The sequence below is a fragment of the Xenopus laevis genome, chromosome 1L, assembly GCF_017654675.1.
Source record: "Xenopus laevis strain J_2021 chromosome 1L, Xenopus_laevis_v10.1, whole genome shotgun sequence".
In the NCBI taxonomy this organism is placed as follows: domain Eukaryota; kingdom Metazoa; phylum Chordata; class Amphibia; order Anura; family Pipidae; genus Xenopus; species Xenopus laevis.
The window spans coordinates 68965553-68990247 of record NC_054371.1 but is presented as its reverse complement, the minus strand read 5'-3'; the positions used below and the strand labels follow the sequence as shown (position 1 = coordinate 68990247).

At 35.1% G+C, this 24695-nt stretch overlaps 1 protein-coding gene across 1 annotated transcript in view; it reads left to right on the top strand.

Moving 5' to 3' along the window:
- Positions 1-24271, top strand: part of fat4.L (FAT atypical cadherin 4 L homeolog) — a 187427-nt gene extending 163156 nt beyond the window's left edge. Inside the window, exons 10-17 of the mRNA XM_018251147.2 lie at positions 1988-2092; positions 8573-8880; positions 11772-11857; positions 13137-13316; positions 13573-13697; positions 14459-14670; positions 19927-20188; positions 21406-24271. Of these exons, the coding sequence (XP_018106636.1) occupies positions 1988-2092; positions 8573-8880; positions 11772-11857; positions 13137-13316; positions 13573-13697; positions 14459-14670; positions 19927-20188; positions 21406-23261 (3134 nt within the window). The 3' untranslated portion in view covers positions 23262-24271. The remainder of the gene's footprint in view (positions 1-1987; positions 2093-8572; positions 8881-11771; positions 11858-13136; positions 13317-13572; positions 13698-14458; positions 14671-19926; positions 20189-21405) is intronic.
- Positions 24272-24695: the final 424 nt, after the last annotated feature.

Here is a 24695-nt window from a genome sequence, read left to right as displayed (position 1 = left end):
GCAAACACAGCAGTTTTACCAGTACAGGGCAACACTGCATTATATTTTTAATACCTTAAAACACTTGCATTTTTGATGATACTGTTCCTTTAATATGTTTTAATACATGAGAGGATATTGCTATAGACAGTCTTTATACAGCTAAAATGAAAAGGGCTAATCATTTATTTTGAAATAACCACTATGCTTGCTACCACTCCCATATACAGTCACAAAGGTATCCCACTTTCAGAATTTTATTATGGCAACTGGCACATTTGTTTCTTTTATCAAGTACCAAATATAATCAAGTACCAAAATATTTTGACTTTTTTGTTAGTATTTTATGCAGTCTTTTTTTTAAGAGGGCAGGAATGTATCTGTCCAATGAAAATTACCTATTGCCATACAGAAATAAGTGGATTCGTTATTTAAACCTTATTATGGGATTTATTTGGCAACTTTTGACTGCTCATATGGTCACCCCCTACTTTTATCTGTGACATTATTTTGCAATGCATATGGTTTAAGTTTTCCCCTAGTATTATACTTTAAGCCCATAAGTACTAAGAAAAATACTGCTGCTGAGACAGAAGTTAAAGTTACAGGCTGCAGACAAGGTTGATGTGTGCTAATGGCAAGTAAAGAACAATGCAAAGCTTTGAAGGGCTAGAACATGTTAACAATTACTGTAAGCAAAGTCTCCCTGTGTTTCCTTTTGTTAAACATTTAGCAATAAAATGGCTTTCAACCTTTCAACCACTGAAACCATTTTTGAACATGGATCTAGTCATTATATGTATTTATACATCATTGGACATAATTATAATGGTAGGAATTTCCATTATAGCATCCAATTTATATGATAATGGTAGTAGTTCCACATGTGGGGGAATGTGAAGGCAGGCAAACTATATGCATGGAAAGGGCAGTCGTTGGTTGGAAAAATGGTTCTGATATCTCAAACATTCTTTTAGTTTGGTCTTTAAAAAGCACCCAAAGCTATTATTGTTTGTCTGGCAGTTTATTTTGCAGTCTGGGAGGTGTTGCAGTCTGACAGGTATAGTGGAATGGAATGTCAACCCTCTTTCATGGGGTTTGCGTTAGGGTTGGGAGATCAATTCAAAACACAAGATAAAAAGAAAGATCCCGTAATAATGTAAAAGAGGCCTGTGCCACGCTTTTCTCATATACATGGGTTTTACTTTAACATGCCAGTGCTTCAGAAGGGGACCTTCTTCATGACACAGTGCCTATATTTATATAAATAACCTGGCACTTATGCTAACGGACATGTAATTAGTATACTATGCAAAACAGAGCAGCGTTTAACGCATACCATTTTATCTGTCCACACAATAGAAAGTGTAAGTCATTGCACTCATATTATAGTAGTCCGTGTCACCAGCCACAGGTTATGTGATAAGTAGATATTGAATTAACCCATGTCTTGCAATAAACTAGTATTGTTTTAGGGACAAGTATTTCTGGAATCTGAGTACAACAACTGTATTTCTTATTAATTCTTTGATTCTTATTCATTGTTGACAGATGTTGATTTATTATTTTTTTACATAAAGGGGGTTTGAGGAGTTTGCATACGTTCCAAAATAAAGTGGCAAGAGTGATCAAATATAAAATATGTAAATATGATGTGAAAAAATCTAGAATTCAAATATTTTGTCACAGGCAAGAAAGCGGAACAAAGTGAATTTGGGGATGTCAATACACACACACATAAAACTCTGCAATTTTTTTTCTCCTTCTCTTTACCATAACCTATTTCTCACTTCTCAATTACCCTTTCTTTTAACTTTTGTCACAATTCTTTCATGTTTCCCAAACATTCTCTGTTTCATCAGCCATTTATCATCACTGTTATGCCTAATCTGTAAACGCCTGTCTACTCCCACCTTTTCAGTTTTTGTTATTCTTTAGGAACTCTTTCAGGGCAAAGTAAACTAAAACAATTTATATATTATATCAATATAATGTTTTTAAATTGCAGGTAAACTGTGTGAATCTGCTGTTAATTACTGTGAATGCAACCCCTGTTTTAATGGGGGATCCTGTCAAAGTGGTTTAGATGGATACTACTGCCACTGCCCATTTGGTGAGTACAGAAAAATTGCATTTTACTTAATAAAGATTGTAAATACAGGTATGCACTCCATTATCTAGAAAGCTCAGAATTAAGGAATGGCCATCATCTATAGACTCCATTTTATCCAAATAATCCAAATTTTTAAAAATGATTTCCTTTTTCTCTGTAATAATAAAACAGTACCTTGTACTTGATCTAAACTAAGATATAACGAATCCTTATTGGAAGCTAAACCAGCCTATTGGGTTTATTACATGATTTTCTAGTAGACTTAAGGTATGAAGATGCAAATTGCAGAAAAATCAGTAAATCTGGTAAATCCCAGGCCCTGAGCATTCTGGATAACAGGATCCATACCTTTATACAAACAATAGTTGAGCCCTCTCAGGGGCCCTTACAGTTGGGAACCTCCACAAGATATCTTTCAACATTTTTAACCCTTTAACCCATTTGCACTTAGTGACAACATTTTTTTGAACATTTTGGGCTCTCTCACTTTAGGGGCATTTCCTGGTGGAGGGGTGGGGGGTTATTTTACAATTTTTTTCATGAGAACCTGAGCTTTCTAAATCTGCTGAAATGTTTGTTTTAGAGCTCTAAAAACCAAACAAGAATTTTAATTGCTATTTTTCATGATATAGGGATGTATACCTTAAAAATATTTTATTTTATGCACTAAAATTTGACTGATTTGGAAAGCCTCCTGTCTTTTGAATGTGCCAATACCAGATATGTATAGATTTATGTAAATTTCTGACTTCTATAGATCAAAATCTCTAGAAGTAAAAACTAAATTTTCAAAGCACTACAGTACATTATGTTAAACAAAGCCAAAAATCCTAGAACAGTAGGCTTAACCCAGGAAACAATATATTTTTGAAAAGTACATATTCTGCCAAATACAAAATGGGTAACCATGTATGAAAAATTAAAAAAAAAATCACCTCAAAACTTTCACTTTGCAAGTTTGTATCTCCCACAAAGCATAAGGTACCAAGAAAAGACATCCTAAATATGAATGCCAAAGGTCCACTAAATAGTTTGTTGGCCATTGTGCATAGGATTACCAAAGTATCTGGTGCTTAGACATCCCAAAATTAAGTTAGTACATACACATTTCATAAGATATATTTATACTTCCAAAATACATAATGCCTGATTTATAGGGTAAAAGCGGCAAATTAGTAAGTCAACCCCAGAAAACCATATATAAGTACACATTCCGAAGAATCCAAAATGGGTAAAATCATCTATCTACAGCAAACTACCAAACTGCAAAGTTATGCTAAACATAGCAATTTTTATGAGTCTTTTGAAAATTGTCACAAAGCGTGCCCCACTATACACCCCATATTTTATATGGTACCAACATAAAACATCCTAAATAAGCATGCCAGGCATCTACTGAACATTTTAATGCCCAATATGCATAGATTTAACAAACTATATGGTGTACATTGACCCCCAAACGGATTTACAGTATAGCAGACAAAATTTCCATGGACAAAAACAAGTAATAAAGAAGAAGACAAAACGCACTAAAATCACTAAATTCCAATAAAACCACTAAAACCAATTTTTTTTTTCTTGCCTAGTGTAATCAGCCATCAGAATCACAGTCTGATTATTTTGGGTTGACCAATTAATTAACACCTACACAGAGCTGAAAATGCAATAGAATGGCTACAAATGCAATAAAATTGCTAAAAATGCACAAAAATTTTAATATAATCCCTGAGATAACATACAAAAGGTATTGCACAGTGCAATTAGCGAATAGGCTATTCACAATGGCAAAAAAATCACATGAAGCAGTAAAAAAAAAAAAAAAAAAGGCAGAAAATCGTGTAAGCGCGTATAAGTGTGCATGCACTTTGTAAAATGTGTCTTGTGTGTGTGTTTGCACGTGTGCAAGTATGTGTGAGTGCTGTGAATGTGTGAACCCCCCAAAAATGTATGTGTGTGTGTGTAAGTGTAAATGTACTGTATGTGTGTATAAGTGGAAAAAGAGTGCGCTTGTGTGACACTAACCTTGGGTGTGCAGGCTGGAAATCCAGCTGGTCCACAGAGAAGGCATCCATAAATAGGAGTGCATCATCCTTTGGAATCCGGTTCGGGGGCAGCGCTGGGGAGGTCCAGGAAGAAGAGGCCCCAGCAAGCACATATATTTCACGTACATGCTGCAGCCTAGAGCCCACTGGGGGATTGCGCCCCAAAGGCCACCTGTTCCCCCTGCTCTGCTCATTGCCTAGGGAATGAGGGGGTCACTAGGAAGCTGCATTAAAAGCCGCTTCTCCGCTACCAGACCGGAAGTGCAGCAGAACTTAGAATCTACGTTTTGTGGCACTTAAACATTTTGTGGTTACTTAACGAAATGGCAGACTTTTGTTTGTATAACCAATTATTATTATTATGAATGTCTGAACAAGGGTCTCTCAGGCCTTTTCCACTTAGGTCTCACATATTTTATTATAGTGAGCACCCAAGCATCAACCATTTGAAGCGTCACTATAGGAATTACAATTAACATTCAAGCACAATATCATATATTACCTCCAAAAAACAAAAAAAGTCAAAAGCACAATTATTGTGTAGTTTTTATGTTAGAAATACATAACGATGTATGTTGGACTACAATTAAGCATATAAGTTACAAGCAGCTGATATTAATTTCTGTTAAAAAGTTAGAGGAGCAAGTCCACTCAAGCTTCGCCCGAATTGCAAGTGAGAGAAGAAAGTCCTAGATACTTCAAGAAAAAAAGAAGAAAAAAAAGATACAAGTCTTTGAGTTATTACTTCAAATAACTCTCCAGACTTCCATTTATGGCTCACAACTTACTCTTTGTATGAGGTCACGTATTTTCACTCTCACCTTTATCATATCTCATATTTAATTGTGAATAATACAAGTTCAATTTGGAAGTTTGTTTTTGAAAAGTGCCAGCAAGATTGACTGCTGGAGAGAAAACAGTTGAGACGTTTAACAAGAGATATCTTTAAATAATTAGAATGATGTCTTCATACATTTTGGAACAGTAACTTGGTCAACTCACTTGTTTCCATTCTCTTTGAAAGCCAAAGATATACTGTCTCTGTAATATGGTTACCTCATGACAGAGTGAGTTTTCCAGGTTTTTCCACAAGATTATAACTTTATTTATCAACAGTGTGATTGGTATTTCTTGGAATACTGAAGAATACAACAGTCAATTAGTTATAGTGCAGATGTTGTTGAGAGCACAGATAGAAGATGCATCCCCTCTAAGGAAATGATTATTAAACCATAGTCTTATAATATCTCTCTAACAGAAATACTGGCAAAGGCAATGTAAGTGCAGGGTCACCCCAAGGACTAATGTGTGCAAATTTCCATGTAATTTTGGACTCACAATGGAGGGAAATGCAGCCAATGTTCTTCAGTAGTGCTCTCCACATCAGCTTCTTTTTTGCTACATATTTTGCTCTTTTTTCTTATTTTATTTAAGGTAGAAAAAAAAAGTTTTCTATGAACTATGAAATATTTTAAATAATAATAAATAATTAATTGTTGATTAAAAAAACAATAAGAAACATGAAACAAAAATATAATTATTATCTGTGTATACAGTATAGGCCCTATTTATGATTGCTCAAGCTTTTGGCTTTTAGCAATCATAATTGAAACCTTGTGTCAGTTTGCACCAATTCCCTCTGCAATTTCCCTCGAAACTTACATGAGCAATCATTCATAGGGACCTATATTAAAAAAAATCCTTTGTACTCAATCTTTAATTTTTATTCTGAAGGATAAAAAACAGGGCATCCAACCATACTGGGGTGCAGGGTTACTAATATAGTATGCTGAATAATGCAATATTGCTTCTGAAGTTTTGCACTAGGACCATGTACCAGGTTTAAACTGTCTATACATAAATTCCATGGACGTTGCCAATGGAGCAGATTTTTTTTTTCAGAATTGGCCACCCAAGTTGTGGGCCTAATCTAGCTAAGGCACTTGCCTTTAGAGCATCAGTTAGGCACTGCAATCATGAACTGATTCAGCTGATGGTGGATGGAATTTTCTGTCCAGCCCTGGAATCATTTAAGTTAGCCAATTCATTCAAAAGAAGTCATGGTATGGGCACTTTAGAATGCCTATGTTGGGAAATGACCTGGTCCCTAATGATCTGAAGTGATAGTTGTACTATAGGAGGTAATGTAAAAAAGGTGCAAAGTCTGCTGTAGTTTACTGGACTTGGGTAAACGTTGCACCTTTTCTTACATTACCCCATATGTCTGTTATTCAGAGCACAAAAGACCAAGTCAGTCTCCCATTGCTTTCTTTTTTTATAGCTCATTTAGAACCTTGCTTTGCTGAGCATGGGATAGGCAACTACTTTTTGTCTTCATTAAATGGATTCCCCTACCCTTTTGAAGAGCTTTACTGGGCAATTAAAATGATAGATTCATTTCTGTGTGTGCTGTGTTCAAAAGGTAATTGATTTCAAACGGCAGTGTCTTATATGCAACACAATCAGTCTTTGGGTGCTGTTGTATTGTAGCCCTGTGGGAAAAACTGCCTTTATCCTAAAATGGCAAGAAATAGAACTGTATGGAATAACAGCTAAAACTAAGTTTCAGCATGTACCGTATGAGCAAAGGTTTTTATTCCTTATTATATTAGGCAGTTATTAAAGAATCATGAAGATGGTTTATTTCCTTAGCATATGTCTTGGTGTTCTCATCAATAGTTCAAAAATCGTTAAATGCTTTGACGCTTTTGTGCTCTGTTATTTTTCCCAGACATGTTCCGTGCACATTTGCACGTCCAAAGGAACCGGGATTTAACTGACTATATTTTTAGCCGTATTTCTGCAAAATCACATCATTTAAGCAAAATAACATTGATTTGGATTAATTTACCAATAGGCTCATTTACCAAATTTGCACTTGGGTAATAACCTGTAACAATCAGTCATATTTTTGATTTCATACATCTACCTGTAGCTGGCTGAACAAAGCTAACAATCGATTGGTTGCTATGGTTCACTGACCGAGTACAAATTTGGCCAGTGTTGCTAAATAAGCCAGATTAGTTCTTCCATAGTTTCAGCTGTTGAAGAACTACATTTCTAAGCATGCTAGCAAAAATGTCAGGGATGATGGGAGTTGTAGTATTATAACAGCTGGAGTACCAATGGTTACCCTTTCCTGCCATAGACAACGTTTACATTATTCATTTATGGTATGCTGATATCATTGGGATTTACGAGGAAATACAGCGGTGCATATCCTTATTTAAGATAAGCCAGACCTGTACATTTCCAGATGACCTTGCGTTTGAATTTTAACTAGATTATTTGATATACTTCACTAAAATTTATAGGAACAGGATTTAGGATTTAATAGGACTGCATAAAAAGGTAAGCCAACTTCCTCAACTTTTGTGCATCATTAAAACTCGTTTTTTGGAAAATATGCTGAAAAAGAGCTCATGCAAAACACGTTCAGATGAAAAATGTAGCTTCAGTCTTTTGGCTTGAGATCCATTCCAGTGGTTAACATGTGAAAGTTAGCTTAAGAAACCAGAAGGAATGAAAGACACAGTATGATTAATGAAGTGCAGGAAGCTGTGTTCGACTCTCATGCAAAGGAAGAAAAACATTAACAAATACCTGGCTAGTGAGACCATCACTTGTTCTCTGTTTTTTACCTGTGTATTACTTTTAAATTAGTCTCCTGGATATTCAGCTTATTATACCTCCTAAAGAAGATTAGTATCCATTGAAGATAAAAGGAAAAAGGGAGTAGTTAAAGTAAGAGCTGTGTAGACCTCATACAAAATCCTTATGTCATAGCCTTGCATAGCCATCACTTATATACAGTACAGCAGCCCAATGATGCCATTAACACAATGGTTGTATATACATTTGCATTTGGGTGATACTTTAACCTGCACAGCTGGAAATGTACAAAAGGCTCAGAAGGGACCGAATATGTGTTTGGCCACCTTTTCATTGGATTATAGAATACAAGCAGATCAGAGGGCTGGTGTATTTGTAGGCTCATAAAGCATCCCTTTTATGATTCACCAAACCAGGATTTGGTCAGGTCCAACACAATGGCCAAAATCTTAGTAGCCAGTCAAAGGCTGGTAAACTGGTGTCTTTCTGAACAGATGATAACTTTGTGGTTTAAGGTTCAGCCAAAACGTCGTGGAGGATTCCAATAATTATGCATGCAGTCTGAAAACTGTAAAAAGTCGCAGTGGCAATTAACTGTATTGTTTTATACCTAGAAAAAAAATCATCTATTTGCTATGGGAAGTATGTTTAGCTGTAAGATTTTTAAGTCTTGTCAACAGAATGATGGTGATTGTGCTGCATTTGTTTTTTTTGTTTTTTTTTGGTGTTTTGCCTCTATTTCAACAATTACATTTTTATTAAAAATAAAAAGTAGATTTAACCACTGAATGTTTTTGGTGACAATATCAATCTTTCCTTGCTTTAGGCGTCTTTGGAAAACACTGTGAATTAAATAGCTATGGCTTTGAAGAGTTGTCCTACATGGAGTTTCCCAGTTTGGATCCCAACAACAACTATATTTATATCAAGTTTTCTACTATCAAAACCAACGGCTTGCTTCTGTACAACTATGATAACCAGACTGGAGATGGTGCAGAGTTCCTTGCTCTGGAAATAGTAGAGGAGAGAATGAGGCTTTCGTACAACCTTGGCAGTGGAACATACCGACTTACAACAATGAAGAAAGTATCGGATGGACAGTTTCACACAGTGATTGCCCGGAGGGCTGGAATGGTAAATTGCTTTCTCTGAACATTTTCTCTCTGGATAATGTATTTTGTTCACCTCTTATCACTCTGTTGTAAGTTCAATTAATCATTTTTAGACAATAGATTACTAACAGTCATGTTTCTGCTTCCTTATATTTTGAGGGCAGATTTTTGTTTTTTCTGTTTCTATAACAGACAGTACAAACACAATCCATCAAATCTAGACTACAAAACTCTAGTGAAGTTTGATAATAAGGCACCAAAACTCAGATTCAAACTGACCCCACCAGGCCCACCTTACGCGTTTCGCACCCTCCGGCGCTTAGTCACACCTATGACTAAGTGCCGGAGGGTGCGAAACGCGTAAGGTGGGCCTGGTGGGGTCAGTTTGTATCTGACTTTTAATGTTAATTTAAATAAAATGATATTTTCTTACTGAAAAAAGCCTCGAGACAGTTATCTTTGGATAAAGGAATTTTTTGCATATAATTGCCTGAGAACTGGGGCGAGTCCCTTAGGCTTAACTAAGTTGGAAATCAGATGTGGACTCCCAATTGATGTATAAAATAAGGCACCAAAGACACAAACTGTAAGCCGCGGGGCTCCATAGTTGGAGTTGTAATCAAGAGTTTTTTAATATAAATATATATATTTATATTAATGAATATTACTTTTCTAATCAGGTGACTAATCCAGCGTATTTGAGCATGAGGTAGGACTACACACTTGTGGATTATATATTTACACAAGAGCATTTGTGTGCATAGCAGCAATGATAAAACATTGGCAGTGACTGCAAGTGCCTTGTTTTAGAGCAATACTTGTGGGCAGTGAGTCAGTTGAGGAGCGACCCATTGTACAAAATGGAAACCAATTTCTCACAGTTACATTCTTTGCAAAAGTGGTGAAAAGAAAAACAGCCAATGTCTCACAGGCCATAATAACATTCAATATCCTAGTATCAACAGTATAACAGACTGAAATATAACCTTATTGAGAGACATGAATAATGGCAAAAGACAGAATGAATCATGTTAAATATTATTATGTTTTTGCTTATTAAATGATTTCTCACAAGCGTCACTTACCTTGCTTGTGATAAAACTGTTTGCTTAACTTTATCTTTGCACTGTTAGCAAAACACATTATACCCATAGGGGCTTGTTGATTTAAACACAAGGAAATGGCCAAAGATAATACAAATTGCACTTTAATTTGCCGTTCCTACTATACAATTTAGCTATATCACTTGGCCCCAAATGAAAATATCCAGACCCAATTCTATGCACTTATACATTTCCTATAACCATACTGGTCATAATAACTTATGCTGGTAAGTCAGGGGAAACGAGAATTTGTGCTACAACTCCATTCAGTAATATGATATGATAAATATCTCTTAAGTTAATGTATGACAGACTGGGCATACAGTCAATCAATGTTTCAATTTGAATTTTTACTGCAATTTGAGTTTTGTGTGCTAGAACTCATGAATTGGAATTAGAGTTTTAAAAACTTGAATTTTAGAGATTCATTAAGTGTAAAAAACTTGGAAAATGGATTGTAAAAATTAAGCATCTAAAAGCTGCCGAATTTATGTAGAAGTCAATGGGAGTTGTCCTAGACAAAATTCAAGCAGTATTTAAATTCAAGTTTTTAAAAAATTTTGAGAGTTGGTAGACCTATAGAAAATTATAAGTAGAAAATTCGAGTTAGCTGCATTAGAGATTATTTTAAAAAATTTTGATCTAGTTTTTATATTTGATTTTTTTAAATAAATAAGTACACATTTGAGTTTGATAAAAAAATGTTCATTATATGACAACTGAATATGAATATGGGAAAGAGAACCAAGACGTGGGGGCAGATTTACATAGGGTCGAATATCGAGGGTTAATTAACCCTCGATATTCGACTGCCGAAGGTAAATCCTTCGACTTCGAATATCGAAGTCGAAGGATTTACCGCAATTAGTTAGATCGAACAAAAAAACGTTCAATCGCACTATTAAATCCTTCGAATCGAACGATTCTAAGGATTTTAATCCAACAATCGAATGATTTTTCTACGACCAAAAAAAGATTAGAAAGCCTATGGGGACCTTTCCCATAGGCTAACTTTGCACCTCAGTAGGTTTTACTTGCCGAAGTAGGGGGTCGAAGTTTTTTTTAAAGAAACAGTACTTCGACTATGGAATGGTCGAATAGTCGAATGATTTTTAGTTCGAATCGTTCGATTCGAAGTCGTAGTCGAAGTAGCCAATTCGATGGTCAAAGTAGCCAAAAAAAACATTCGAAATTCGAAGTTTTTTTAATTCTATTCCTTCACTCGAATTAAGTAAATGTGCCCCGTGGAGTAGTTAGGTCATTTAACAAAATTCATTAAGGGCATTAGTCTTCGATCAAGAAGAAGATTCTTGTCGAGTTTACTCATCTGTTGTGCTGTAGAGGAGTTTATGTTCAAAGGGTACAAATAGATCAGTACAAGACAATGGTATACTTGCTCAAAATAAAGTAGGGAAGGTTACAGAATCAGCATAAAAGGTTTTTGTCTACTATAAAGATAGTCAGATGAAGAAATTACCATTCGTTATAATGTTTATGGCAGTTTTCTAGACTGGGATATTTCTTCCTCTTTTTACTTGTGATTTCTCTTACATTGATCAGGTTTAAAAATGTCAAATGCTAAACTTGATGGAAATGTGTCTCCTTATTATGACAACTAACTCTGATATTCTAGGAAAGGAGACCATGCCCATACCATAGTAGAAGCATATGAGTCTCTTATGTCCTGTCTGCAAATACCACATTTTATAAAACAGAGGAATAAAATGCTGCATTGTGTAGTGTAACACACATTCTGTTTTTTGACTGAAGCTTTAGTTCCATGTTCTGACTTTACTGTTTATCTTTTTAGTCTGCATCTTTGACAGTTGATACTTGTTCAGAAGAACAGGAATCTGGGTACTGCACTGTCAGTACTGCTGCTCTTTCCACAGACTGGTAAGTGGAATTGTGCCGTAAAAACTACCAAGTAAACAATCTAATATACAAATCCATCTTTTCTAGTATTTTATGAATGTCACCTGAATTTTAATAGAGGTTCTGTTACTTTTGAGAAGAATATTTTGAAGACAATTTGGACTGGGTGCTTGATTTATTTCCAGAATCAAGCTCATAAATGAGCGTTTCTGCTCATTTATGGTAGTGTTATTTAAGGATCATTGCTCTGGTACTGTAACCTGTGAGCCAGAATCAGCTTCCACTGTTCCACTTGTAGGCTTGAGTGTGCTGATTCTCATGTCCCATTTTAAAGGAGAACTAAATCCTAAAAATGAATATGGTTAAAAAAAGCTAAATTTAGGGGTAGTAGCAAATTATCAAGCAGAAAAAGAGGTTGGCCTGTAATATAAGATTATGCTACAGGGCTAAATGATGGTGCTAATTGCACTGGTTTCTGTGCTGCCATGTAGTAATTATCTGTATTAAGTACTAATCAGCCTTATATTGTGACATTTATCTTTTATATGTACTATATATTTTGAGTTGGTCCCTAATCTAATTAACTGCACAGAACATGTGCAGTGATTCAGCAGAAAAGAAGATGGGGAGCTACTGGGGCATCTTTGGAGGTACAGAATTTCGCTGCTAAAGGGCTGTGTTTGCCTTGGGCTGGTACAGAAGCTCAAAACATAATGTACAACATCTCTAGCCTACTTCTTTAATTAGGCTTTAGTTCTCCTTTAAGATATCTGTTTATGGACATAGCCATTCTGTCCAGTTTCTATCCCACACATTTTTTACAATGTCAAATCCTTTATGGCTTACATTATTATTATTATCCCTACTTTCCATACACAACCTCACTATTCTACCCTCATTCTAAACATTCTATCCAACTTGAGGACAACACTGATCTTTTCATTCTTACCATTGCACCGTCTCTCTCTTACTCTGAATACTGAATGAGCCACAAATATCATTTATAGTATTTCTACTTCATGTATTTATTATTGTTAGTATAGTGGATGAAAATGCAAAAGTCTACATTTCGGATTTTTGAAGTTCTGTGCAACATTCTTACTATTCCATATGCACTGTAATATGTTACCAAATGAACAAAGGCTTGAACGACTGATACATAATTATATCTATTTTTCATGCGTTAATGATATAAACTTCTTTTGTCTAGACTAAAGAAGGACGATTTATGCTATGATCATTATTGCTTTAAAAATGGGATTCCTTTATTATTATTTTTTTCTTCTTCTACTTGGAACAGGACATTGGATGTTCAGCCAAACAGAATAACAGTAGGAGGTATCAGATCCCTGGAACCAATTCTACAAAGGAGAGGACAAATACAAAGCCATGACTTTGTAGGTTGTATAATGGAATTTGCAGTTAATGGGCGTCCACTTGAACCAAGCCAAGCATTGTCAGCTCAAGGAATCCTTGACCGGTAAATTTTACAAGCCAAGAGATGCAATGTTATAATTAGATCAGTTCTCATATTTGCATCATTGTAATCCTATTCTACAAAGCACATGCAGAGAACTGCATAGAGAGAAATATAATAATTTTGTTTCATCCTATGTAACAATATATTAGTTTATTTAAATTCAGTTCAAACAATTCTTTTAATACCAGCCATTCTTTCATATCTGCCAATTGCTGGGGGCACAACACACAATAAAACAGAATTTATTTTCTTGCAGGTGTCCCAGAGTAGAGGGTGTGTGTATAACAAGTATGTGCCAGAATGGAGGAACCTGTGTGGATAATTGGTCTTGGCAGCAGTGCAACTGTAAAGATGGATTTACTGGCAAACACTGTGAAAAATGTATGTTAAGCTTTAGGCTGCTGCACTCGTCTCGTCCTTTGTAAAGTGAATCTTATTTCATAGATATAAATTATATTGTAATATAATATTTACTGATTGATTTGTGTACTGTGTTGATGGAGTACAAGTTGTACATTTTAAAAATTGCCAAATTCACAGCTGAAATGTCAATTTTGCGTAATATTTATTAGAACTGTGCATTGTGTGTTTTACATATCTACGTAAGGGGGAATTGTGGTGCACAATAATTTGTTTTAGTTAAGATGAATAGCATACACTGCGCATATTTTTTTTCTCACTGGCGAAAACAGGAAGAACTGCTCACACAAACGAACATTGCTTATATTTGTTTTACATTAAAGGGGACATAAACCTTCTATAGTAATTAGTAATATAGTATTGCTTGCTGGGACTTGTAGACTAGAAACTCCGGGGCTGTGTGTTTAAAAGCAACATTGCTCAGTAAAACACTTTTTAGTGCCAGGAACCCAACTGATGCAAGTGTCTCCTTCACAGGGATTTCTGCCTTCTTGACATCCAACTCCATGCAGTTACCACTCAGCATTTAGCTCTAACAGCAACTTATAATAATTTATTTTTGCTTCTAAAATATACTTTATATGGTAGAGTCTATAAAGGTCCTTCTCTGTGCTATTTAAGATATGTATACACCATTTGTTTTTGCACAATTTGTTTATAATATCTCATTGTTGAATTAGTTTCATGCTTTGTTTACCTTTTTCTTTCTTTCTATTTTCCAGACATGACAGCAGATACAGCCCTGTCACTTGAAAGCAAAGGTTACCTCGAATACACTCTGAGTCAGAGTAGAAAGCGGGAGTATTTGATTAAACCACGGAGTGTGGATTCAGAGCCTGTGTTTGTGAATCAGCTGGAAATTAAATTTAGGACACGGAGTGAGAACGGACTGCTGCTTCAAATCCATGAAAGCAGTAACTATACTATTATAAAGGTAAATATTATATATTGTCATGTAAATTGCATTGTGTTGCATCCAGTCAGATAGATGATAGTGCTCAGCTCTGCTGCTGAGAAATGTCGAGTACTGCCATTCCATAGAGCAGGGTCGCAAATTCTTACAAATTGACATGGTGCTATGATGCTATTTTCATTATCCAGAAACAGAAAAGGAAAATACAAGATTAAAGGAGGAAAGGCAATTATATGTGTATATACAATGTGTATCATTTCCTACAACTGGTGCAGGTGTCCAGATAACTTATTAAACACGGGCAGTTCTCAGTCTGAGGTGAAAAAGTTCAGCCATACTTTAGAAAAGTACCCCATGTATTATTGGATTGATGTCATCTGGAATTGCTCTGTTTACATTAATTCTGACCAACGATCCTTTGACTTCCTGAGCTACCAACGTATTAATTAAAGGTCTGGTTGAAGTTGCAGCTAGTCTGGTTTCCTGTGTAAAATACCACAGCAAAGGCTGTGCCATCTAATTATCTTCATTAGCCGTGTCATTCATTACATTTGGTTCTGTGGTATGCTGTTTTGCCGTCAGACTTCCAGATCCGTTTGGCAGCCACTCTTCTGCAATATTTGGTATTTGGCTCTCGGCAAAAGCTGCGGTGTTTTTGAATTATTTAATTTCACAATAAGCAGGATTTTTTCCTGCTTATTTTTTTTTTTGCTAGAAGACATTGGTTTCAGGCTATTGACTGCTGCAATTCTCCTTTTTATATGTATTTAATGCCAATTGAGGCCTAAGGTTTTTTTGCAAACAAAAATATAATAAGGGATGTCACCTTTAAGTCAAACTGTACTTTAGCTCCAATAGCAAAAAAATAAAAAAAAAATATATATAGTTATTCGTGCTTAAAGTGTTTATTGGAATATCACATATATGATGTGATGTTCCAATAAGCACCTGTGAGTGCCTCCATTCTCTACATTCTCTACATGTACATGTATATCTACATTTATATATACAGTATATATATATATATATATATATATATATATATATATATATATATATATATATATATATATATATATAATACACTGTATATACACAAAACATATAAATACAGTTATAGGAAAGCTGGAATATTCTGTGCAAATGACAAGCTGTGTGTTTGTTTTGCTATCTATTAAATGCAACCTGAAAAGAACATTATTATTATTATCATTATTATTAATATGCCTTATTCATTTGACTACAACATACAGTATTCCGTAGCACAGAAATGACACTTAGGGGGTTATTAATTAAAGTCCGAATTTCAAAAAACGTTTTGTTTTTTTTTTGCTATAAAATCTGAATTTTTAGTGGAAAAAAAATTGAATTTTTCTAGATTTATTATACCCCGAGGATGGAAAAAGTCAGAATCTTAAAAATCCAACATCTCAGACCTACCGAGGGTTTATATAAATCAATGGGAGAGGTCTGTGGTCTGCTCTGGAAGTAGCCCAAAAATCCAACTATTTCGGACTTTTGGCAAAAATCAGAAAAATGTGGACTTTTCAGGAAAAAAGCCAGAAAAAATGGATTGCTTCGGGAAGAGACTCTGAAAAAATGTGGGTTTTTGCTCGATTTAATCGAGTTTGTCCCCAATCTGATTAAATTGTGCTTTTTTTCAAATAATAAATAGGATCAAATCGTCGTCGGACTTTTTTTTTTATATAAGTACTAAGTAAAATTAGGTTTTTGATAAATAAAGCCTCCCACCAAACAACTGCACCTAAAGTTGTGCAACTGCAACAGCAGTTGTGGATCATAAATGACTCCTTCTGTCTCCTTTCTTTCCTGTTTTATTTGTCTCTCCTTCTCCTCTTTCTTTTCTTCTCTATTCTTTTCACATCCCTTTATTATGCGAATATAAGAAAAATACTTGTAAAGTATAGCTATTAAGGTTTTGAAACATATGTTTAGTGTCAGCCATTGATTGAGCTATGGTTTTATTTTGCTCTCTATTTATCTGTTTCATTCAACAATATATGAGCTAAATTCTTAAATCATTCCTCTTATCAGATGACATAATGGAAACTAAGGAGACATTTCGGTCTTCACAAACACTTGGATCTTTGGAAAAAGGATCCTTTCTACATAGTAAAAACGAATAATAAAAATATAGATATATATATTGGGAAGCATCCCAGAAATCAAGGAAACTTGGAACTTTTCTCCAGTGACCTGTCCAATAAAGTGATTTGCCAGTATTACTGCTGTACTCATTTAGAATTATGACAAGGCTGACTGAGCCATAGCCAGGGAATAAACTTATCAGGTTCTGCTGGGAAAGGTAACTTGTGCAGAGCTCTGTATTTTTATACTGTAGGGAATATGATAGGGGGGAAATTTTGGCTTCATCCTAAAAGAGTCTTCGTGAAATCTTCCATCTTTACACAAATATAAAAACACATGTCAACTCTTTTCACTCAAGTCAAAGGGATTTTTTTTAAGTCTCTGCTGATTTTTAATTATTGTTGAATTAAAGGTTTCTTTAACGGGTTGCACAAATTTTTCAAGGATATCTGCCTACAATATGATGATGTAGATACATTCAGTATCTCATTGGGGAATGACGGGAAGGCACTAATGTTTTTTTGTATTAAGCTTCTGTTTGGCACAAGAAGACCGTTATTTTGGTTTTACATTGATTTAGCTCTTTTCGTTTTGAAATTTGTATTTATTTTATTGGTTGTACCTGGTTCGATATTAAAATTACAGTCTTGTGATGAGCAAATGCAGCATTACATTGTATATTAAATAAGGATGCACTGAATACAGAATCAGAACAATATTTGGATCTAGTTGAATATTTAGCATGTAGTGCAAGCAAAAACTTGTATTAACCAATTATGTAGTATGATTGATTTGGAAATGCAATTAGTTATGTAGGAAAATATTTCATGGCACATTTAGGGCCTTATTTATTAATATCCAAATTTTTCTGACTATTTCAAATAAAAAAGTCCGACCAAATTAGAATCCATGGTTGGACCTTATTTATTATTAAAAAAGCACAAATGAATCGAATCAGGGACAAACTTGATAAAATCAAGCAAAAACCCGAATTGTACTATTTTTTCAGACTTTTTTCCTGAATCACTTTTTGCTTAAAATGTCCGAAATAGTTGGATTTTTCGGGCTAATTCCAGCGCAGACCACAGAAACCTCCAAATAAGATAGTGACCTCTCCCATTGACTTATATACAACCTCGACAGGTCTGAGATGCTGAATTTTCGAATACAGACTTTTTTTTATATCCTTGGGGTATAATAAATCCACTAAAAATTCGGATTTTATAGCAAAAAAACCTTGAATAAATATTCAGTCAAATCAAAAAATTATGGATTTTGTTCATTCTGACCAATTTTTGATACTTCCTCCCATGATATTCAAAATGATAGAGAACCAGAATGTATGTAGAGCAGCACACCAGTCTCTGTTATATGTTTACAATTAAACCAGTAGCAGGGTGGCTCAATGTCAGCACTGGGGTCCCAAGGTTTAGTAAATGTTACCCCCTCTTGATCTCCTCTCCGCTAACAAATCCACTGTATTCTAAATTGCTTAATTACAAGCAACTGCAACTGTGAGCCCTACAGCCCTTTTGAAAATAATATAAATAATATAAGAGTCATGGGACACAATAAGATATGTCGTGTGTTGTTAAATCTGCGCTATTGCGGGTGACAAATCTCCAGAAAATGACTCGCCATTGAATAACATTATGATCGCTACAAGTAAAACCTAAACCCGCCCCTGATTCAACTTAATTGCCAGCAAATAGATTAAGCCGGATCGCTTTGAGCACATGTGGTGAGTGTAATGTTATTAAAATTCAAGTAATTTTTGCGCGATTTGACATCCACCGTATCGTAGATTTAATGGCAGCAGCCAAATTTTAACGTGTGTCATTACCCTTATAGCGTCTACAGATTTAATTTTGTGCTTGTCTAAATTTACACACCAAGCTTAATTGGGTTTTTGGGAGTTTAACCCAGATGAAGATTAGGGGATTTGTCCAGAAATCAGTCCAGAGACTTTCTCATTAAGCCACTCCTTGCTACAACTAGAGACTTGAAATTCCAGTTAAAACATGTACTTATTTTAGAATTAAGCATTGGTGGGGCTCAGCCTTTAAACATTTCACATATTCATGCCAAACACTAGAATTTAATGTATTTCTCTTTTGAATTATAATGCCAAACAGAATTCTGAACTTAGTCTTGCTTAATTTGGAACTAACAGTGTCTAATGTGAAATATTGCACTATTGAAATTTTATTTGCCAGACAAAACTTTTCTAATCCTCTATTTAACACCTATTATAATAAAAACACTGACAATTGTCCATGGAAAATGTAATGACTCATTATTTTAGTATTTCACGATCAAACATATTTTTCTTATTTTAGGCTTAGAATAAGGCTTTTAAATTGGTGAAAAAGAACTTGGATTTATTTGAAGATTAATTTAACATTTTGGATTAGTAAAACCATTAGTAGTAGGCAAAAATATTGAGTTTTTCAGCACATCCCACAACTCTGCACTTCCACTATTTGCTCAAACACAATTTTTTGAAGAAATGTTCATATCTAGTTTTCACTTTATGGAATAAAGGGACAATAAGGGCCTTATTTATCAAAATCATAATTTTTCTGATTATTTTAATCTAAAAAGTCAGACTAAACTAGAATCCACTATTGGACCTTATTTATCAATAAAAAAAAATCACGATTTAATCGGATCGGGGACAAATCGGATCACCTGAAAAGTCTGAAATAGTGGAATTTTTTGGGCTAATTCCAGTGCAGACCACAGAACTTCCAAATAGTATAGGGACCGCTCATATATATATATATATATATATATATATATATATATATATATATATATATATATATATATATATATATATATATATATATATATATATATATATAAATAGGGAACATCTCCCTTAAATACAGCCTTGGTAGGACTGATATGCCGGATTTTTGTATTTGGACTTTTTTCATCCTCTGGTTATAATAAATTTCACTAAAAATTTGGATTTTATAGTTAAACAAACTTGAATTTTTTATAAAATAATCCCCATAGTATTAAAGCTAAACTTTGTGTTTTACACAAGAGAGTACAGTACTTTGCCAGTTTGTGAACAATATATATTATGATGCTATTGTATGTGGAAAAACATTTTCACTCTATGCAATGTATTCAAGTTTTGTGGATTTCTTGCTACAGGTAAAAAATGGAAAAGTGCACTACATATCTGACGCTGGAGTGGCAGGGAAAGTAGAGAGGAACATTCCAGAGACCTACATATCCGATGGTCGTTGGCATACATTTTTAATGGAGAAGAATGGCTCTACTACTTTTTTGTTAATAGACAAAACTTACAGAAAAGACATTCACCATATAACACAAGATTTTGGAGGCTTAAATGTTCTTAAAATGCAGCTTGGAGGTATTCAGCCTGGATCAGTCTCCCAAAGTTCCCATAATGGTAAATTTCTGTTTTATTCACTATTTAATCTGTAGCTTTTTCTTGTGATTATTGAATATCTTGGAATTGCTACAAAATGACCTCAAGTAGCAAACAACTTTATTATAGATGTATGGTTATTTATTATTTAATTACTAATAGACACGGGCGTAGCATTTTTATGGTTATGTAATGGATGTAATTCTCCCTTTGATTACTAGTTTAATTGGGAACTTCATACAATTTTAAGCAGCTAGCAGAAGAATTGTTGAAGACCTTGACAAATGTTATGTATTTTAAATTAAAAACAAATATTTAGTAATTGTAGTTAAGTAGTCATACACAGCCTATAGTGTACAAGAAAAACAAAAATAGTGTGTAAAAAATTCAAATACACTTTCGGATACTCAGTTAACCATAACATATAGGGGCCGATTCACCAAGGGTCGAATATCGAGGGTTAATTAACCCTCGATATTCGACTGGGAATTAAAATCCTTCGACTTCGAATATCGAAGTCAAAGGATTTTAGCGCAAATAGTTTGATCGAACGATCGAAGGAATAATCCTTCGATCGAACTATTAAATCCTTTGAATCGAATGATTCGAAGGATTTTAATTCAACGATCGAAGGATTATTCTTCGACCAAAAAAACTTAGGAAAGCCTATGGGGACCTTCCCCATAGGCTAACATTGACTTCGGTAGCTTTTAGATGGCGAACTAGGGGGTCGAAGTTTTTTCTTAAAGAGACAGTACTTCGACTATCGAATAGTCGAACGATTTTTAGTTCGAACCCTTCAATTCGAAGTCGAAGTCGTAGTCGAAGTAGCCCATTCGATGGTCGAAGTAGCCCAAAAAACACTTCGAAATTCGAAGTTTTTTTACTTAGAATCCTTCACTCGAAGTTAGTGAATCGGCCCCTAAGAATTGGGATGAATTTAAGATTGCATTTTACCTAAATGGTAAAAATGAAGAAGTATTTCTTTGATCTAAAAGTCAGTTTGTGTATTTTAAAACCACTGATGGAACCACTGATAAATAGTTGACTAATGACATATACTGGGACAATTGGGGAAATAATTACTATTCTTTTAGGTGTAAATATTTGAATTAGTTAGAAGTTAAATTACAAAAGATATCCAATTGACTCTTTTTTAGTGATACTTAAATATGAGTATTTTGGTAATTTCCCAACATATGCTGTACATATTAAAATGTATTTATTTTATTTTGTAGGTTTTGAAGGATGCATTGCCTATGTGAAATATAATAAGGAAATTCTTCCATTCAGTGGGAAACACAACACCGTAAGCATTTCCAAGTCAGATTCAGCTGCTAAAATTGGATGCAGAGGTCCTAATATTTGTGCCAGTAACCCATGCTGGGGAGACCTGATGTGCATAAATCAGTGGCATGCATACTCATGTGTTCCTCCTGGAGACTGTTCCTCAAGCCCATGCCTAAATGGAGGTAGCTGTGAACCAAATTCACAAGCTGGATTTACCTGTATTTGTCCTGAGTCATACACAGGAAACCTGTGTGAAACTGTTGTTGATTGTGTTGGTATTGTTTGCCCCCAAGGTAATACATGCAAGAGTGGAATACATGGAGGACATATATGTGTCTTGGATGCACATGTAGAAGAACTTTCTCTCCCACTTTGGGCGGTTCCAGCTATTGTAGGCAGTTGCGCTACTATTCTCGCCTTGTTGGTCCTTAGTTTGATACTGTGCAACCAGTGCAGAGGAAGAAAGGCAAAAGTGCCAAAAGATGAAAAGAAACCCAAAGAAAAGAAGAAAAAGGGAAGTGAAAATGTTGCTTTTGATGATCCTGACAATATTCCACCTTATGGTGATGACATGACTATTCGAAAACAGCCAGAAGGAAATCCTAAACCTGATATAATTGAAAGAGAAAACCCATATTTAATCTATGATGAAACAGACATTCCCCTCAGCTCTGAAATAATACCAAGTGCTCCCCTGGCTGTTCCTGACACTGAGATAGAACACTATGACATAGATAATGCCAGTAGTATTGCTCCATCAGATGCTGATATAATTCAGCACTATAAGCAGTTCCGTAGTCACACTCCGAAATTTTCTATTCAGAGGCACAGCCCTCTTGGTTTTGCAAGACAATCTCCACTCCCACTTGGAGCAAGCAGTTTAACTTATCAAAGTTCATATAGCCAGGGGCTTAGAACAGCTACACTGGGTCATGCAGGTTGCCCTCCTCCTAATCCATTATCCCGCCACAGTCCAGCACCATTTTCCAAGTCATCAACATTTTACCGAAGCAGTCCTGCGCGAGACTTACACCTTTCAAGAAGAGAAGGCAGTCCTTTAGAAATGCATAATGATGTTTGCCAGCCTGGTATTTTCAATTATGCGACACGATTAGGAAGGAGAAGCAAGAGTCCTCAGACAATGGCAGGTCATAGCTCAAGACCAGGAAGTCGTCTTAAACAACCTATAGGACAAATTTCTTTGGAAACTGGACCTCCTGTAGGGCTTTCTATAGAAGAGGTCGAAAGACTAAATACACCTAGACCCAGAAATCCAAGCATCTGTAGTGCAGACCATGGGAGATCTTCCTCTGAGGAAGACTGTCAAAGGCCTCTTTCAAGAGTGAGGAATCCAGCAGATGGAATCCCAGCTCCAGAATCATCATCTGACAGTGATTCCCATGAATCATTTACTTGCTCAGAGATGGAGTATGATAGGGACAAGCCCATGGTATACACATCGAGAATGCCAAAATTAACTCAAGTAAATGAGTCAGATGCAGATGATGAAGACAATTATGGTTCTAGATTAAAGCCTAGGAGATATCCAGGCCGCAGAGCTGAAGGTGGGTCTGCAACAGCTACTTTACCAGCTGACAGTACATTACCCATGAAACTTAGTCAGCAAGCTGGTAATTTTAATTGGGACAACCTTTTGAACTGGGGTCCAGGATTTGGGCATTATGTAGATGTTTTTAAAGATTTGGCATCTCTACCAGAAAAAGCAACCTCGGGTGATAAAGATGAAAGAAGCAGTGCAGCAAATACTGTTCCCAAAGATGGAGATACAGAACAATATGTATAGATAAACTACAGCTGCTTTGTTAAATTAAAAAAACCTTGTGACAGTCACAAAACATATGGTTGTTTACAAATGAAAGTCTCCATTTTAACATATGTCCATCATGTAGGGAGACACATTTAAAATAATAACCCTATTGCTGCTGGAGAGGAAAGAACTGTATGTAAAAACAATTGTGGTCAATATCTAGTCCTCCTGCATGCTAAACAAATAAGGAATCAGCATGCAACATTAAAAAGTTTTTCTAACTATTTTGTGATGCAATAATTGATGTGTGACACCTCAATTTAATTTCTCATCCAGGATGGGGACAATAAGTTTCTATGATACTTCTGCAATAGAAATGTCTCTTTAAAGATGCATGGATATGCTATATTAGGTACGGTCTCTGAAGAAAAGAAAATGCCCACAGTTTCAAGGACATAGCCTCCTGTTTATACAACACTGCATAGGGAGACCAAACCTTGAGGACTGCTGTTGGTTGTCCTCCAAGAAACGGAGCACAGTAGGTTCAAGATGGACAGCACTTTAGGATTTTTTTCACAATGTTTTCTTAATAAAATGCATTCCCCTTTGTGAAAACAATGCTGTATTTCAAAATAACCTATGCTACTTTGACAGAGAACATTTATTTTTCTAAAAGCAGCAATTCCTTTTTTTCAGATATTCACTAATGAAGTGAATTGGAATTACAACAAACGTAAAGCATAAAACTGAACTCTGATATTACAAAAATCCCTTTGTGGACGTTTGTACCTTGAATAATGTACTTTGTATTGTGGAGTAAACCTTTGTTTTTGTAATTGCTTTTATCTGAGCTATGTTTTTGATATTGATATTTTCCTATGCCGAATAGTTTTCTTACTTTCAGGGAAAGCAAGAAAATGCTTTTCTGTAAAAAATCTGTTACTTGTGTAACATTCATATTTTTTAAATTTTGATACAACTGTAACATACAAGTATGCTTTTCTCTTTGTAAATGTAAAAAATAAACTTAAAATATTTATTTAAAATTGTGTTTTGATATGTGCTGTGCCACCAATTGGAAAATATCTTTAAATGACAAAAAATACATTAATGTTAATACAACTCTATACAGTAAATAATAATGGACTCAGTGTAGACTACATCACTGCAAGGCCGAAAAATGGACATCCCATTACCTATTGTGCTTTTGTGCTCTGGATGACCAGACGAATTCCATTGCAAGATAAGTTGCTTCTCTAATCTACAATGCAAGCTATCTTCCTCCCAACATTAACATGTTATGAGACAATCACCTCATACTGTACCATAGCTATTGCATCAAAAGCATATCTCAAATGAGACCCTTAGTAGTAGGGTTGTAGCTAGTGGTCCATGGGCTCTTATGTAAAATTTTGTGCAGAGCCCTGTTCTCCAATCAACTGTATTCTAGCACCATTTCCATAGTAAATG